Below are 15,277 nucleotides of genomic sequence, written 5' to 3'. Positions count from 1 at the left end.
CTTTTGTTTCCTCCTTGTGCTGCTTATGGCTATCTAAGAAAGGCTATCAGAAAATACAAACTCTTACAAATGTGATCTTTGCTTACCTTGATGTATTGTAAGAATTGCAAGGTCCAAAACTTATCTGGAACGAACACATTCCGTGTAAAGGTGTGCTGTTAAGAAACTGACAATTGAATAGTGGTTTAATGCACTTTTCCACCTTGGTTCAATAAAAGCACAGGTGGAAAAGCAGGCTTTTTGGTAATTACTAATAACATAACAAGTTGCAGATTGTTATACTAACATGTAAAAATACTTTGTCTCAATATATCATCTTCCTTTCTAATTGTTGCCATTTTGCAGAACACTTCCTGTATTTTTTGCTATCTTTTCAAAATAAAAATCTAATAACTGATGTTTCTGTTGTAGCTTTCAGTTCTGTATTCAGTGTTAAGATTATTTAAGCTTTCTGTGAATGGGACTATGGAAGTGAATTGGATGAAAAACTGTTCAGGAAAAACAGCTTGTCTTCCCACTCAGAGCAGTTCTTTGTTCTGTTTGTGCTGTAACTGTCCGAACAAACTGTTTTGTTTCAGTAGCTAGTTTTTGTTACAAGCAAGTGGTGTATGCCTACCCTTATGGCACAGTTATTTTCAGAGTATCCAAGAAATGCGAATTTAGTGTTGAATTCTCCTTGGCCTTGGAGGCTTTCAATACCTTTCTCTTGGCAGCATGTCATAACCACTAGGTTGCAAGGCAGGCCAGGCTTGTAGGCGTTTTTTACCCTTCCGTTTGAAGTGGTCTTATTGCATTAAGGGAAGCAAGATTCATAGTGCAAAAGGGAGAGGGAGCTTCACCTTATAGTCTACTGATGAAGGTATTCATCCCAGAAGGGCAGGGAGGGTGGTAAAATCTGTTTACCTATATGTAGCCCTGGCAGTAGTTGTAGGCAAATTTGATAGGGGAAATCTAAACAGGAGAACTTGAAGTAACTGTAGAGATTAGGCAGGGATTTGCCTGTGTGTGTTGTGGGAGGGAGCTGTTTCCTTCCTCTCTTACCTCTTGGTCTCCACCCTGCAAACTGCATTTGTGGATGCAAGTGGCTGAATTTTTGCCTCAGTACTGGTTTTGGTACTAATCTTAAATGTTAGCTTAGAGTAACCCTAAATTTTTTTTATACACAGTGCTTTATAAACAGTCATCTCCTTCGATGAGGATAGGTTGGTTTTCTTCCATGCAGCTGTGTCTATATAAGTGAGAATGCCCGAATTGTTAAAGTAATGACTTGCTTTAAAGATCAGAATTTAGAGTTGATTTTTTTCTGTTCGTTTGTTTTGCTAAAATAAAACAATGAAATGGTATGGTAACATGTCACAGATAAAATGCAGTAAAACTAGGTGTGGGAGTTTCAACTTCTAGGGAAAGTAATTGTCAGCTTTAAGGAGACCTTCTGTCATGGAGCCTATAACCTTTTACTTGGTACATGTGCAACAGTAGATACATGCATCATACCATCATTTAGAATCTGTTATCTGCTTTAAAATGCACAAGAGTGGTGGCAAGAAAGTAACAAGTAGTTCTTGTTACAATAAAGTAACAAGTAACAGGTAGTTACTAGCCCAGTAAGAGATCATCTAGTCACAGGTGGCTGGGCGAGATAACTGGGGCTGTCTTGAGTACCATAACCTGTACTATGACTTTCAGGAAGGAGGCTGGCCTTATCTCCTGCATTTGACTTACATAGCTGCAATGCTCTTCACATTATTTTTGCTTTACATTGTTGCTGAGGAAGCTCTCTTTTGCATTTGTGGATGCCTTTAGCTTTCAAGTAGATTTGAATCTAAAATTCTTACAGAAATAAAATGTTTTCCTTCTGAAAAGATGATGTATTTATTTTTCTTTAAATCAGCAAGTGGTTTTGGCCTTAAATATTTCCAGTGGGTTTCATTATATAATACAGATTTCCAGTGAAAAAGGAATAAGAAGCAGTGCAGGTTATTGTATCAGTAGCAAAGGTCAGTTGATTGTCTCATACGGAATGCTTTGAAGTGGAATGCTGGCTGAGTATGCATCATGCTGCTCAATCTTTTCTTTTGGTTGTAATAGGAAATTTTATGATAAAATAAATTCAAGAGTTCAGTGAAATTTGATATAGGCAGATGAATTGAACATTTTCTGGACAACAAATGTCATAAGAGCCAAGAACTTTGTGTGGTACAATAGTGTTCTGTTGCAAAATACACTTATTTACATGCCCTGTGTGGTTACCTCTTCTTTTTATTTGGCATCCCTGGATATCAAAGAATTGAAGGATGTTACTTAATTTTTCTTTTCATAACTGCTTTTCATTAATAATGCTCATATTTTTTTATCTTTTTACAGATTCTGAAGGTGTTTACGCTCTGAATACTTGCAAGTTCTTCATACATAGAAATGTCTGGCTCATACGATGATTCCGTTGGAGTAGAAGTTTCTAGTGATAGCTTCTGGGAGGTAACCCAAATGTTTTATCACAATATTTTGATTTTATTTTTTACTTTTACCATGGAAAATCTGATTTTTGTACATTATAAACTGTGGAGAGAGCTGCAATTCAAGACATCTTTGGTTATCGTGATCTGCAGATCTGCCTTCAGGGTAGAAAAGACTTTTTAGATTTTGGCCTAGTTCTGTCAAGGGTTTTTAACTGGCACAAACTTGAGTATCATCTATTTGGGTAGTATATGCAATTCAAAATTGAACCTTTTTCAGTTTTTATTGCCGAAGAGAGGTGTGGATGGGTAGCTTTTAAAATTACCAAGGTGGGTAAGTGATCAATGTTAAACCTAAAGTGTCTGGTTAAACGCTACTGTAAGTGTACATAAAATACAAAGGTAAGATAGTGTGTGAATGTACTGCATGTCTTCTGTTTGTGTCTAGATATAGGTATAAACTTTTTTGAGATAAGTTATCTTATGCTTATCTCCATGTAAGAGCGTACATGCAGGAAGATAATACAAAGCACACTGTAGTATCAGTAATTTGTGCTGCCCAAATCTGAAGAAGGCTTTCAGATGTTACGATAATTTGATTAAGCTTTAAAGAGAGCAAACTTCATAAAGCAGAATGCATTTTACAAAAAAAGTTTATTGCAAGAAAAAGAAAGGTTTGACAGTGTCAATACCGACATAATTGGAGGTAAGTACTTTGTCCAGATGAACTGTATTCAGTGGGGTAAATTTCTACCATGTGACTGGGAGCTCTTTTGAGTTTGAACTATAGCAAACATGAAAATGGCTAGGGGGAAAATGTCAGAATATTTCTGTTACCAGAGACTATGTAAGACAGCTTGGTTTTGGTGACCTAGCATTGTGCTTCCTTTTAAATGAAAGCTTTTCTAGACCACTAACCTGCATTGGTGGTGGTGAGGGCATATTGCATTTTGATGCAGATCTGCGATTATTTTTTGATACATTATCTAAAAGACCTAATGCCAGTGAGGTTCTTGTTTAGTAGACAGCTATAATTTTTTGAGGAGACATACCTGCTATTATGTTAAATATATCTATCCTATTTATAAAGAGGTGGCTTTAAAATTACTGGATTATAAGTCTTAATCCCTTTTGTTACCACAAAATGGGGTACTCTGTAGTATGACTGCAGAGAGGATGTGCGGCCTCTACTCTGAGGTGTCTAAGACTCAACTGGACATGGACCTGACCAACCTGATCTATCAGACCTGCTTTGAGCAGGGACTAGATGATCTCCAGAGGTTCCTGCCAACCTCAGTTATTCTGTGTTTCTTATTTTATGCTGAGGCAACTTTCTGGGCAGGATTCCTTGGTAGAAGTGTTTCAAAATAAAATAAGGAGGCAGTCAGGAAAAAAGAATCCTGGACCAAAGGGGATTTTTTTTGATGTGTCTTGAGCATCCTATACTTGGGAGGAGAACATGACTTTTGGCTGGCTATTCTGTACCGAGCTGTTGTCTTCCATCAAGTAATCATGTCTGGAAGCATAAAAGATGAATGAATGAGAATGGGAATTCTCTAAACTGGTATGATTGTTTGGACAAATGTGAACTCAAGTATTTGATATTAAAGGCTGATGGATGATCAGAAATAGCAATTAGCCTAAGCTAGGGCCTTTATGAAGCATAGCTTAAATGTATTTGACTCTTTTATTATAGGTGGGTTAAAGGTGTTCTTTGTGCTATTGGTGACTTATTTTATATCATTTTGTAAACACTAGTACTTAATCTGTTTCTTTGGACTTTTCTATGTATTCCTTCCGAAAGGTCAGAGCTGCAGTCTGTTTCACAAGCAATGTCAGTAGCCTAATGTGTAATGTATGAGTATATCTTTATTTATCCTTAGATTTAAAAAAAGTTAGACTTCAGTATTGCAATCAGTTTCTTTCTTTATAGGATAAGTTCTTTGCTCTGCTCTTTCTCTTTTTTTGATGTATAACCACAAAGGTTTTTATGTTAAAATGGTGATGAGGAAAAATTTCAGATTGAATAATTAATTTATTTTTTTCTGAAACTTAGAGTGCATCAGGCTGAAAAAGTAATGTTCTGAGAGTTGACAAATGCTGACTAGAACAGGTATGCAAGTTGTTCAAAGGGGAAAACTAGCATTGCTTAGATCATATTAACTAATAATATGCTAAAATCAGTTAAAATCTCTAAAATTGAAGATGCAGTTATATTCTCATGGAATGGGTTCCATTCATTAAAAATTCTAGAGACTATCTTCACACTCACTCTTCAGGGAGTGAAACAAAGGTTTGGCTGCAGTAAAAAATGAATCCCACTGGTAAATCAATGGCTTTGTTACTGCAGTGACTTTAAGGATGTTCAAAGTATGAACAGTTTTTCTGAAAGCAAAATTGGACTTTCCATGCAATTGATGACCATATTTAAAAAAATAAATCCTGTATTTCCTTGTACTAAGCTTGTGACAGTTTAGCAATATAAAAGGGAATATTTCACTGAATTTTGGAGTTTGAGTATTGAATTATGTGGGAAACACTGCTTGTTTTGCTGTTCCTCTGCTTTGTGCTGTTTGATTATTAGGACAGACAGACAAGTTTGGGGGTTTTGTGGCTACAAACACTGATTCTTTAAAAAACATTGAGACGGTTGTGTTCTTAGTATGGATGTAAAGGCATTGTCATTATTTTAGCAAAGTTACTAAAGGCTTCAAATTTCAATATGTTGAAACTAAGTGGTATTTGAGTGAAACAGAGGAGAGGCTGTAAAAGTTTTATAGTTGATTAGCGCTTAAAATATCACCACTGACATTTGTGTTGTGGTTAAAAAAGAAAAGCAAAAACCAACAAAGAATAGGTTAGAGAGTTCAAAAGATATAGCAGGTTATCATATATGCTGTATGTATAGCTGAAAGACTGTAGTAGATACGCCTAAATGTTTATGTAACTGCATGGAGAGTTGAAAAATGTGTGGTATGACATCCCTGGCATTCTGTGGAGATGGAACTTTTATAGATACACTAAGACACTTTGAACTAAACATGAAAAAGAATACTCTGATATCAATGATAAATCATTTTATAGTAATGCTGAACTCTTTAACAGGAAGGATTGACATAGTAGTGAATTTTGACCTTCTTGCATGCTGTACTTGGTAAACTTACAGTCTGTGTAGTTTGCAAGAATAAACATGTTCAGAAAGCTGTCTTAAAAACATGTATATAAACTTTTCTCTCAATGGAAATAGCTGAGAGAATATATTAAGCAAAGAAATTGCTGGTTTTGCACTCTGATACTTATCATAGGATGACTCCTTATTACTGAGTATTAAACTATTCAGAAGACCAGTAGTCTTGGCAGTACCCTGTTGTAGTGAGAAATGTGAATAATGTGGAACTTATGTTTTGGTTGACAGCCTTTATAGTTACATGTAGCATCATGTGGCAGGGAAGGTGGAGGTTGAACAAAATGCTTGGACTAAAGCACAACATAAAGGAAAGTGGCAAAGTACCTAAAGCTGTGCTGTCTGCTGCAGTGTAGCCTTGATATAGGATATTTTGAGTGATTGCTTTTGTCCAGGAATAGTTTTATTGTGACATCTGTATTCTGTTTCTGTTCATTTCTGTGAGGGTAACTGCATTTTGACATGCATGCCTGATACTAGTCTGGAATGTATTTTGGTTTGTATATACTTCTGTTTATTAGTTTGAGTGAATAATTAAGGTATCAAGCAGTTTGCTTAGACCGAGTAATGCCTTGGCAGAATGTACCATTTGACTTTAAACCTTGCCTTTCTACAGAGAAGCCTGACAAAACATTAAGACAGGAATTATCCTTCAGATCAAGAGTTAAGAGCGGGGAGGAGGTTTGCCAGGCTTCTGCTGTTGGTAGACCACGAACCTAAAGTAAAGGAAGTCCTGAGCAAGTCTTAATAAATTTAACTTAAGAATAACTCTTCCGTGTTAGTTTCTGCATGTCACTTAACAGCAAGCTTGTCAAACTTAATTGCCAAACTCTTGTTTGAAGTCCTTCTGGTTTGGAGCCATCTTTCCAAACTAAATTTGACTGAATTTTAGTCTAAAACTTGTCCTTTTTCCATCTGTTCTGAATTGGTTATTTTGTTTTCGAAGATTGCAACTTTGAATTCTAGTCTTAATCTTTCTCAAAATGGGTAACTAAACTGCTTTGATCAATGCATTTTGTCTGACTTGATTAGAAAAGATGTGGTGTCTTTGTAATGCCAGCCTCAGTACTTCATGCCTCCAGTAACAAGAAGTAAAGAACTCTTAATTTGGAAGTTGTATTGTTACCGCAGATTTTGTCATTTGCACCCTTTCATTAGAGGTTTTTAAGATATTTGATAGGATAGGTTTTTTTCTTTGTTTTTAAAGACAGCCTGCAGTTTGTTAAAAGCCACCTTGCTATGTTTTACTGCCACAGCTGAAAGCAGTGAATGTATTTAAACCTGGCCATAGCACAGAAGAGACAGTCTGGCAGGGTGAGCTTTTGAGTTTGTTCCCTCACACTCCAAAATAGCTCAGACTTATTTACCTTCAGAGTGTGCTGCAAAGCCCTTTTTTTTTTTTTTAAGACATTTAGGAAAGAGTGAGGTGGCTGGGTGTGGGACCTATCTGAAGAACTTACTGTGAAAACTGTTTTTTGCTCACTGCGTATCTTTGAAACTGAACCACTTTTATTTCTTGAATGTTGATGTTCTGTTGAGCTGATAATAAACTTAAAAACTTAAAAGAATAAAAAAGTTTTTGCCATTGCTGTTGACAAATTGCATACAATGTTGTCTTTAGGACATAAAACACTTAGTTCTTTATCAGTTTTCTGGCTCTAGAAGCATTTGCTTTCTTTTGGAGTTGTCACTGCCTTTGCTAGGGTTCCTTATTATAATTACTATCAGTTTTATCACATTTAAAAATGTGAATCTATAGTATATGGTTGCAGGGTACTAAACTTACAGCTCTAACCTTGTCTGTTTGCATATGCTCAGACTGTCCATGGAGCAATTCAATGCAGATTAGTTCATCTATGAAACTTTTAAAATTAGGTTGCTATTTCAATACTGTTCATGGAAACTTCAAATTCTGGCATTGAGAGTCAAGCTCAATGCTTGAAATCCAACACAAATGGTAGTTTGTTTCCTTTAAAGACTAGTATTTAATTACTACATAGATATTGTTATCAGGTTCAGATTTGTGGTTGGGAAATAGTTGTCTTGTTGAAAGGGAACTGGAGAAATTGCTGTTTGGACTTGTGTTCTTGGTGTTGACTTGCTGTAGATATATCAGTCAAAAAATGTGGGTAGGACAAGGCTTAGGCATAGGTATTATCTTGTATCAGAACAGCTGATATAACTGAAAAAATTAGGCTTTCAGAAATATACCTCTTTCTTTAGCATGAAATAGAAATAGCAGCAGCTTTCACAATTAAATTGAGGAATTTTTTCAGTATTTAGTGAACCCAAGCTACTACTAGAAGTTGTTTGTCTTCTAGCAGGATGATGAATCCTTTTCAGGAGAACAAATCTTTTATTTTCCTCTAATTTGTCCAGGTGTTTACAAGTAGAAGTACTTCGGAGACAGAGAATTTCGTACATGTCTTCATGTAAGGTTGCTTAGAGAGCAAGGAATTGCAAAATAGTAAGAAAAGATATTCTGAAAGATAAGTGCCACAACAACAGTGGAGGATTTAATCAAAGTTTCAGTTGTAGTAATGCCTTAATTTACTTAAGAAATGGAAGCTTCTTTTTCATTCTTCATCTTTCTAACAAGCCTCAGTGTACCTTGATATATCTGGTTAAGCTCATGGCGTGCTCTGGATGCAGCAGTTTTTTGAGACAGAGGAATCTTGTTGAAGTGCTCCAAGAAGGAATTCCTTCATCTGTGTTATTTAGCTGACAAGGGTGGCATGCTTTGGGTAATCGAAGCTTATTGCTGATAGCCTGCAGCAGGACAGCACTAATTTTTCCAAGGGAAAGTGGAAAATTTGGAACCCGATATGTAATTTGAAACCCTTTGTATTTCTTTCTTATCTGCATCTCAGCATTTGTATGGCTGCTGTAAATACATCTCAGTTTGTCATAATCATTCATGCCACTTTCTTGCATCCAAAAATAGACTGTGGCAAAACTGGTTTGTTCCAACATTGCACTGCTTTAGTAAAACATAGGAAATGGACAACCCTATTGGCCTTGTTCTACTGAAGTAGTTTTGAAGTACATATGAAATAATTTGATATATTAATAACAAATGGTAAGCCGATTTTATGATGCATTTTGTTAATTAAGCTCTGGCCTTATGCTTGCTAATCACTATTATTATGATCATATTAAAAGAAAAATGCCTTGAGCAAGCTGAGACCAATGCTATTGTTAATTTAGATACCTGTGAAGGTAAGAAAGGTGATGAGTAAGTGTTCCTAGAGATCAAAGTAGAAGTGTATGCATATCTTGCAAGGTAAGACATCAAAAGGAACAGCCACCCTGTCTGTCGAAGCACTTATTTTTAATGAGACATGGGTCCCTCACAGGCTGTGCCACTTATACCCTAGATGTGAGTCCTTACTCTCCCTTATTTTCTGCTAGCATCAGCAATATGGAGCCCTCTCCATTTATTGCAGGGGTGTTTAACTGCCCTGTGAAAACACCTACTTATAAAAAAAAAAGTCATTCTGAACAGCTGCTAAACCGGCAACTGGCATTAGCTCTATGAACTTAGGCCTATGACTGATTCCCTTGGAGGACAGGATCTGGAGTGCATTTTGAGGTGCTCAGCACATTGCATTCTGAAGTATTTGTTGAGATATCCACTAGCAAGATAAGATTTTCAGCTTATTCAGAAAGATGAACTTGGTCCCCTGTGTAGTATGGGCGGATGAAATTTGGCCACCATATGCATTCCCATTCTTCCCCAAAAAACCCAAGGCAAGCTCCATACCTGACACTCTGGATAGCAGAGGCAGCTGATCTGGGACATGCCTCCCATGAACTGCATTATAAGCTGTCTGCTCAGATGGTCTTGATCCTGCCCATTTGGTGGTACTCATACCTGTGCTTCATTCCTACTACTGTCAGCCAGCATCTACATGAGGTGTCTGTTGGATGCAGGGAATTTAAGAGGGAAGAGCTCCCAAAACTCACTCTTGAATATTAAAAAGGTGTTCCTATGTTGAGGGATTTCAGTTACTGGTCAGTGAATGCTTTTTGCTGATGAAGCAGGCTGTTCTGTTTTGCTTTTTCATTTTAAAAATATTTGGACTCCACAATAGTAGATTCCTGTCATATCTCCTATATGCATTTTTTTTTCTCCTTCTAACATTGAGCAATATAACGTTCTCCATTTATATTGCCAGGTGTTTGCTTACTGGTATGTTTGGCTTTAGATTTTGTGGGTTTAAAAGCTTCCTCAGGATTTTTCTTGCAACCAGTGGTGAATTTATATGGGTAAACTTATGAAACTGAAATACACAGAGCTAGTGCTCATAGGTACTTGGACTCTGTATGTGCTAATTATGCATGAAGATAATTCTTTTTATTTGAAAAAAACTCATAGTATTATACATGTTAATGCTGGTTGAAATGTTTGGAAACTTCCTGTTTGACGTAGCTGGAAAGAAATTGTACTCATGGTTGAATGGAATGCTGGAAATAGTAAGTGTGTCCCCGTATTGGCCATTGGTATGTGTGGGTTTGACTACAAGCCTTCAAAGCTCACTATTGTGTTTCCTGCCTATGAATATTTGCCCATAAAAAAACCCCTTGTTGTATGCTATGGTGACTGACTTTATTTCAAACGGTTCCAGTTTATAAAGGCTGACTAGTTATGAATAAGTTAGGCAAGCTTGGAAAAAGAGTTGACATGAAATCTTACTTCTGGCATTTGAAACTCCTGAAATATTTGTGGTTATAACAAATATCATGATATACTAGAATTAACTGACTGGAGTTTAGCAATGTTAGCACTGAACATTTGCCACCTTCTGGGCTGCTAACAAATTAAAAATACCCTTATTTTTCATTCAGTGTACCAGAAAAACCTGCTAAGTGTGTTTAACTCATTATAGGCTTTTGTCCTGCTCTATGAATATGCTAAAAAAAAGTCTATTAGTTGAGGTAAAGGAGGCTAGATAATTTAAGACTCTCCTTTTGTGTTTAGTGCTGTGAAATTGTAAAATAATGAGGTTGTAAGCTCTTAAATATTCCCACTGAAGATCATATCGGTGACAGTGCTTGGCTACGTTAGTACACTGGTGGTCACAAAGAGATGACTGGACTGCTAACTATACAATGCTAAACGCCTCATGACAGTGTGCTTGTGTGTCTTCTCTGGTTATAACAGAGTCTCTGATTCTTAGATTTGACAAAGGATTTGAGGTGACGTTGCTGTGTTCATGCATGAGAGGAAGTATCAAAATGAGAAGGAATGTTTTCTTGACTAAGCAAAATGGAGATCTGAAGGCATCTGTAATGCCTGTAAGAGATAAATGGGGCAAAATAGGGTCAACTGAGGCTTATTAGTAGCAAAGCTCAGTATTTTTCCAGTGGAAAAGGGGAAACTGGTGGTTAACTCAACTTAGAAAAGCCGGGAGGGGGGGTGATGATGACACATGACACGACACAAAACCGTGAATCACAATTTTCACAGAATTCACTGATTTTATCAAGAAAGTGACCATTCTAGTGGTATTTTGAAGAAATAAATTCTTGGGGTTATTTCCTTTTGAAGTGTTTCTGGCAACTAAGAGTAAACAGCAACTGAATTTGGTATCATGTAATAAAATGTCTCTTTCAGATGGGTGAAGTGTTGATGCTAAAATAAAAGCAGGGTATAGTTTTTAAGTATCTCTCATTCTTCTTGAAACTGTAAGAAAGCTTATAATCTTAAAATTTACCTTCCTGAAACAAATGTTTCATTTGTAGGACAAGGGAACTAATAACTTCATGTCTTAGTTGCCTGCTATCTGTTTAACAGGAAATAGCCCAATGCTCAGGATGATCAGAAAGTTTTATTCTAACTAGCAAAATCCTATGTTCATGTACTAAACAGTGCTAATCAAGAAATCTGAAAATTGCAAGGCATTATGTAAATGTGGCTCTGACTGAAATGAACAGGACTTTTTTTTTCCCCCCCTGGTCAGTTGCTACAAATAAAAGAATTTGTCATTTTTGTTTTAGCTCAAATACTTATTGTGAAGGGGAAAGTCTTGCAGAATGTTTGCAGTCTACCTCAGGAATTGTAGAAAATAGTCTTGAATAAAACAATTTAAGTCATGTTTTTCTTCTCCAGAATTCAGGGTGTCTTTAGTACGTTTACAGGTTTTTAATTTAATTGTTTTAACTTATCTACAGTTAACCTAGTAGTTGCTTGGCTGCATGAAGACTGGAGTTATTTTCCCTTTACTTGACTCTGTGGGCTAAATACCTTGTGCTCTCATACCTCCAAGCCTGCCTCCTACATTCCACTTCTCAAAAAAATTTGTCATTGCAGTGTTCATAACTTAAAATGCAATTTTTAAAAATAAACCTCTAGGTTTTTAAAATGTTAAATACCAAGCATATAACACATGTTCTGTGTCATGAAACAGAAAAACGCTGTATTTCCAAAACTCTAGAATACCTCATAGGGCATGAAATTTGAATGTGGTGTCTAACATACTTTAAGCTACTGTTTCATAAATCAAGTGAACATTTTTTTTTTGCTTGAAAATATTAGCATAAAAGGCTTTCTTTGGAATACAAGGCTGTTATTTTCTAGTATTGTAGGCCTGGTTGTTCTTTATACTGGTTCTAAACTATGATGCTAGTTCCTTCAGTCCTCCTGTGGAGAAGGAGGTAGCATGGGTTAATTATCTGTTGTCTGCATGCAGCTCTTCAAAGGTGGCCTTATGTGATAATAGTGAGTGGACCATAACAGGTAAGCTAAATCCATTTCTCTGAATACCTGCCTGAGATCTGGGAACTGCTAGATATTACCATGAGGTTAGAATTTGCTCAGACAACACAAAATGAAAGCATTAAAAATACCATGAGGCAGCCAGCTCCCATTCAATGTTAGCATTTAAAATGCTAATTTAATAGTGAAAAATTATGAAAGGAAGTGTTCGTGCTAGAGACATAAATCCCTGGGCACATAACTGGAGACACAAATTGATGCTAATATAAGGCTTCAGCAGTTGTACCAAGCTAGCATAACCTGTTTTAACAGTCTGCTTGGCTGTGAACCTACAGCTGGAGTAACTTTGAGCAGATGAATAATTTGCCCTTCCATTACAAAGGCTTTAGAAAGCATTCTTTGAGGTACTTAATTTTCTTAATGTTTTGATTACATACGTATATTATATTTGTTAGTGTACAGTGTTAGCTTGAAACTGCCTACTTCTCAATTTCTATTTCTCCTGAAAATGAAAGGTTATTTTTCACACTTTCTTGTTAATAGATTAAATCTGTTTTCACATGGATGCATTGACTGTCTTGAATTTTGGTGTCAGCTTCTTCATGATGCTGGTAGCTTCTTATCTTCAATTATATTGTGACTCATGTTTAAAGGCAGGGTGTGTGTGTACTTTTTATATGATTTAGACAAATCAGTGACTGCTAACTAATGCTTTTCTTAGATGCTACCTACATTTCTTTGATCTGTTGAAATGGATCTAGTCCAAAACCAAAAACATGCCCAAATGAATGCTTTGAGGCCACTGTCTAAAGGAATTGTTTTTGTCCTGTCATTGATGGTTTCAAATTTTTTCCCCCCAGCTTTGCTGAGGAGTCCTAACATATGTCTGTATTTATCAACATAGTCACTTATTTTTCCAGCACTTAATACAGGTTTTTTCCCCTTTCAAGAGCATTTCTCTATGTACTTTGTGTTTGTCCTCAAGCAGGTGGCTTGCGTGTACATCTGCTGACAAAATTCTGAATAAATGTGAACCTAAAAGTTGGATGGTTTCCTGTATTTAACATGTGAATCAGATATGATTCAAATGTAAAAATTACAAACATGCTTTAAGTATTTGAATGTTTAATCTAGTGCCTTACTGCTAATCTTTATTTTTCAGTCAGGTGGTTAGGGCAGATAAGAGTCTGACTGTGATATTTAATAGGCTGTGCAAATTCTGTTACCCGAGTTCTTATGTCTTGTTTAATGTTTATAAAAGCCAACCTGAGTGACCTTGAAATCGGTGGAAATATTACTCTGGGAGCAGTATCAGGCTTTTTTTTTTTCCCCTTCAGTCATCTAGATTGGTGATTCCATGTTGGTGTGTACACAAAAATGGAAGAGGGGTGTTAATTATATAATGGATTTTCATTATATAGTGTGCATTTTTCTCCACATCCTTATCCTTTTGTAGCTTGTACATTGAGCAACTAGGTTTTTTTTTTTCTTTAGAATTCACAAGTTAATTCTAGGTGTGGGAACTCCATGGCATTGCTGTCAGTATCTTCCCACATTAAATTCTATAGTATACTTTCAGAATTCTTGCTATCTAGTTTGTCAGCAGTGCAGCACAACTGTAACAAATGGCACATCCAGTCTCTGCTGTATATATAGTGATTGTGCTTTTCCCATACTGCATTCTTAAAAAGAAAAAAACCCACCACTATTATTATGCTTGACAGAGATGTTGCAATACTCGTTGCAGTTTTATTAATCCTGAAAGATTAAACACAGCATAAAATTAAGGCATTGGGTACTTAATAATACTAATGGAAGAGGGAAATACTGTATTTGTGTTAAATATCTTGATTATCTAAAACATCACCAAGCAATAATAATGCAGAACAATTGTGATGACTGCCCATAATTACATTGCAGGACTAATAAAATATAATAAAGCTTTCACTTTTAAAATTAATAACTTTTTTACAGGAGAACTTGTGGCCTTTGTGGTGGTATTGCAGTTAGGTTTTAAGATTAATTGAAAAATACATTATGCTATAATTGATTAATTCCTGGTAGTAGATTATCTTGCTCTTAGGTAACAGTATTTGTGTTAATTAGATTTATCTTGTTTTCAGAGCTTTCAAGCAGGAATTGTTAAGTATTTGTCTCTTTATAGGTTGGAAATTATAAGCGGACAGTAAAACGAATTGATGATGGTCACAGACTTTGCAATGATCTTATGAATTGTATTCATGAACGGGCACGAATAGAGAAAGTCTATGCTCAGCAGCTTACGGAATGGGCAAAAAGGTGGAAACAGCTTGTGGAAAAAGGTAATATATTCTGATTTTGAACTCTGAAAACTTTCTCAAATGGAAAAAAATGTTTCTGTATATCTTTGTTTTGGTAAGTACAAAGTAGAAATTTTGTACTTTTTAGCCTATAATGGAGTCTTTGCAAAAGGCTCGGTAATGTAACAAATGATCAAGCTTTTCTTGATTAAAAACAAACAAACAAAGCCCTGCTCCTTTGCTAGTTTGCTTGGTTTTTACTGAAGCAGATGAATCTTGCCTCCAGTGTTGAGGTATCCAAATAGATTCAGTTCTAGAGAACTGGCTGTTTCTAGGTAACTAGTGGTATAGAACACAGTTTGAAAAGTATATCTGAATAATAAGGGGGAAGTGGTTGTGGGGGAAAGACTAGTAATAAGAGCTAGGCATTGCTCTAATGGAAGGCTAATCTGATACCATTTTAGTATATTGTGAAATAGTTTGTCCTTTCCTGGTTTTCTATGCTTCAAAAAGTATGTTACAAAATTGAAGGCAGTTCAAAGAGGAGCTAATAGGTGGAATACTGAGAATCATAGTACAGGGAAGAGGAGGCCAGACTAAATGAGTATTATTTCTTCTGGTGTAAAAATTTGTAATATTCTAA

General features: G+C 36.0%; 1 protein-coding gene across 2 annotated transcripts in view; it reads left to right on the top strand.

The window, feature by feature from the left end:
- The window catches only part of PACSIN2 (protein kinase C and casein kinase substrate in neurons 2), a 60,079-nt gene that overhangs the window by 29,545 nt on the left and 15,257 nt on the right, over positions 1-15,277 (top strand). For both annotated transcript variants that reach the window (XM_072875784.1, XM_072875776.1), the window contains exons 2-3: positions 2,365-2,475; positions 14,520-14,676. In XM_072875784.1, the coding sequence (XP_072731885.1) occupies positions 2,416-2,475; positions 14,520-14,676 (217 nt within the window). In that variant the 5' untranslated portion in view covers positions 2,365-2,415. The remainder of the gene's footprint in view (positions 1-2,364; positions 2,476-14,519; positions 14,677-15,277) is intronic.

This window comes from Ciconia boyciana, chromosome 1 (genome assembly GCF_034638445.1).
Source record: "Ciconia boyciana chromosome 1, ASM3463844v1, whole genome shotgun sequence".
Classification (NCBI taxonomy): Eukaryota; Metazoa; Chordata; class Aves; order Ciconiiformes; family Ciconiidae; genus Ciconia; species Ciconia boyciana.
The sequence above is the reverse complement of the archived record's forward strand: the minus strand, read 5'-3'. Positions and strand labels throughout refer to the sequence as shown.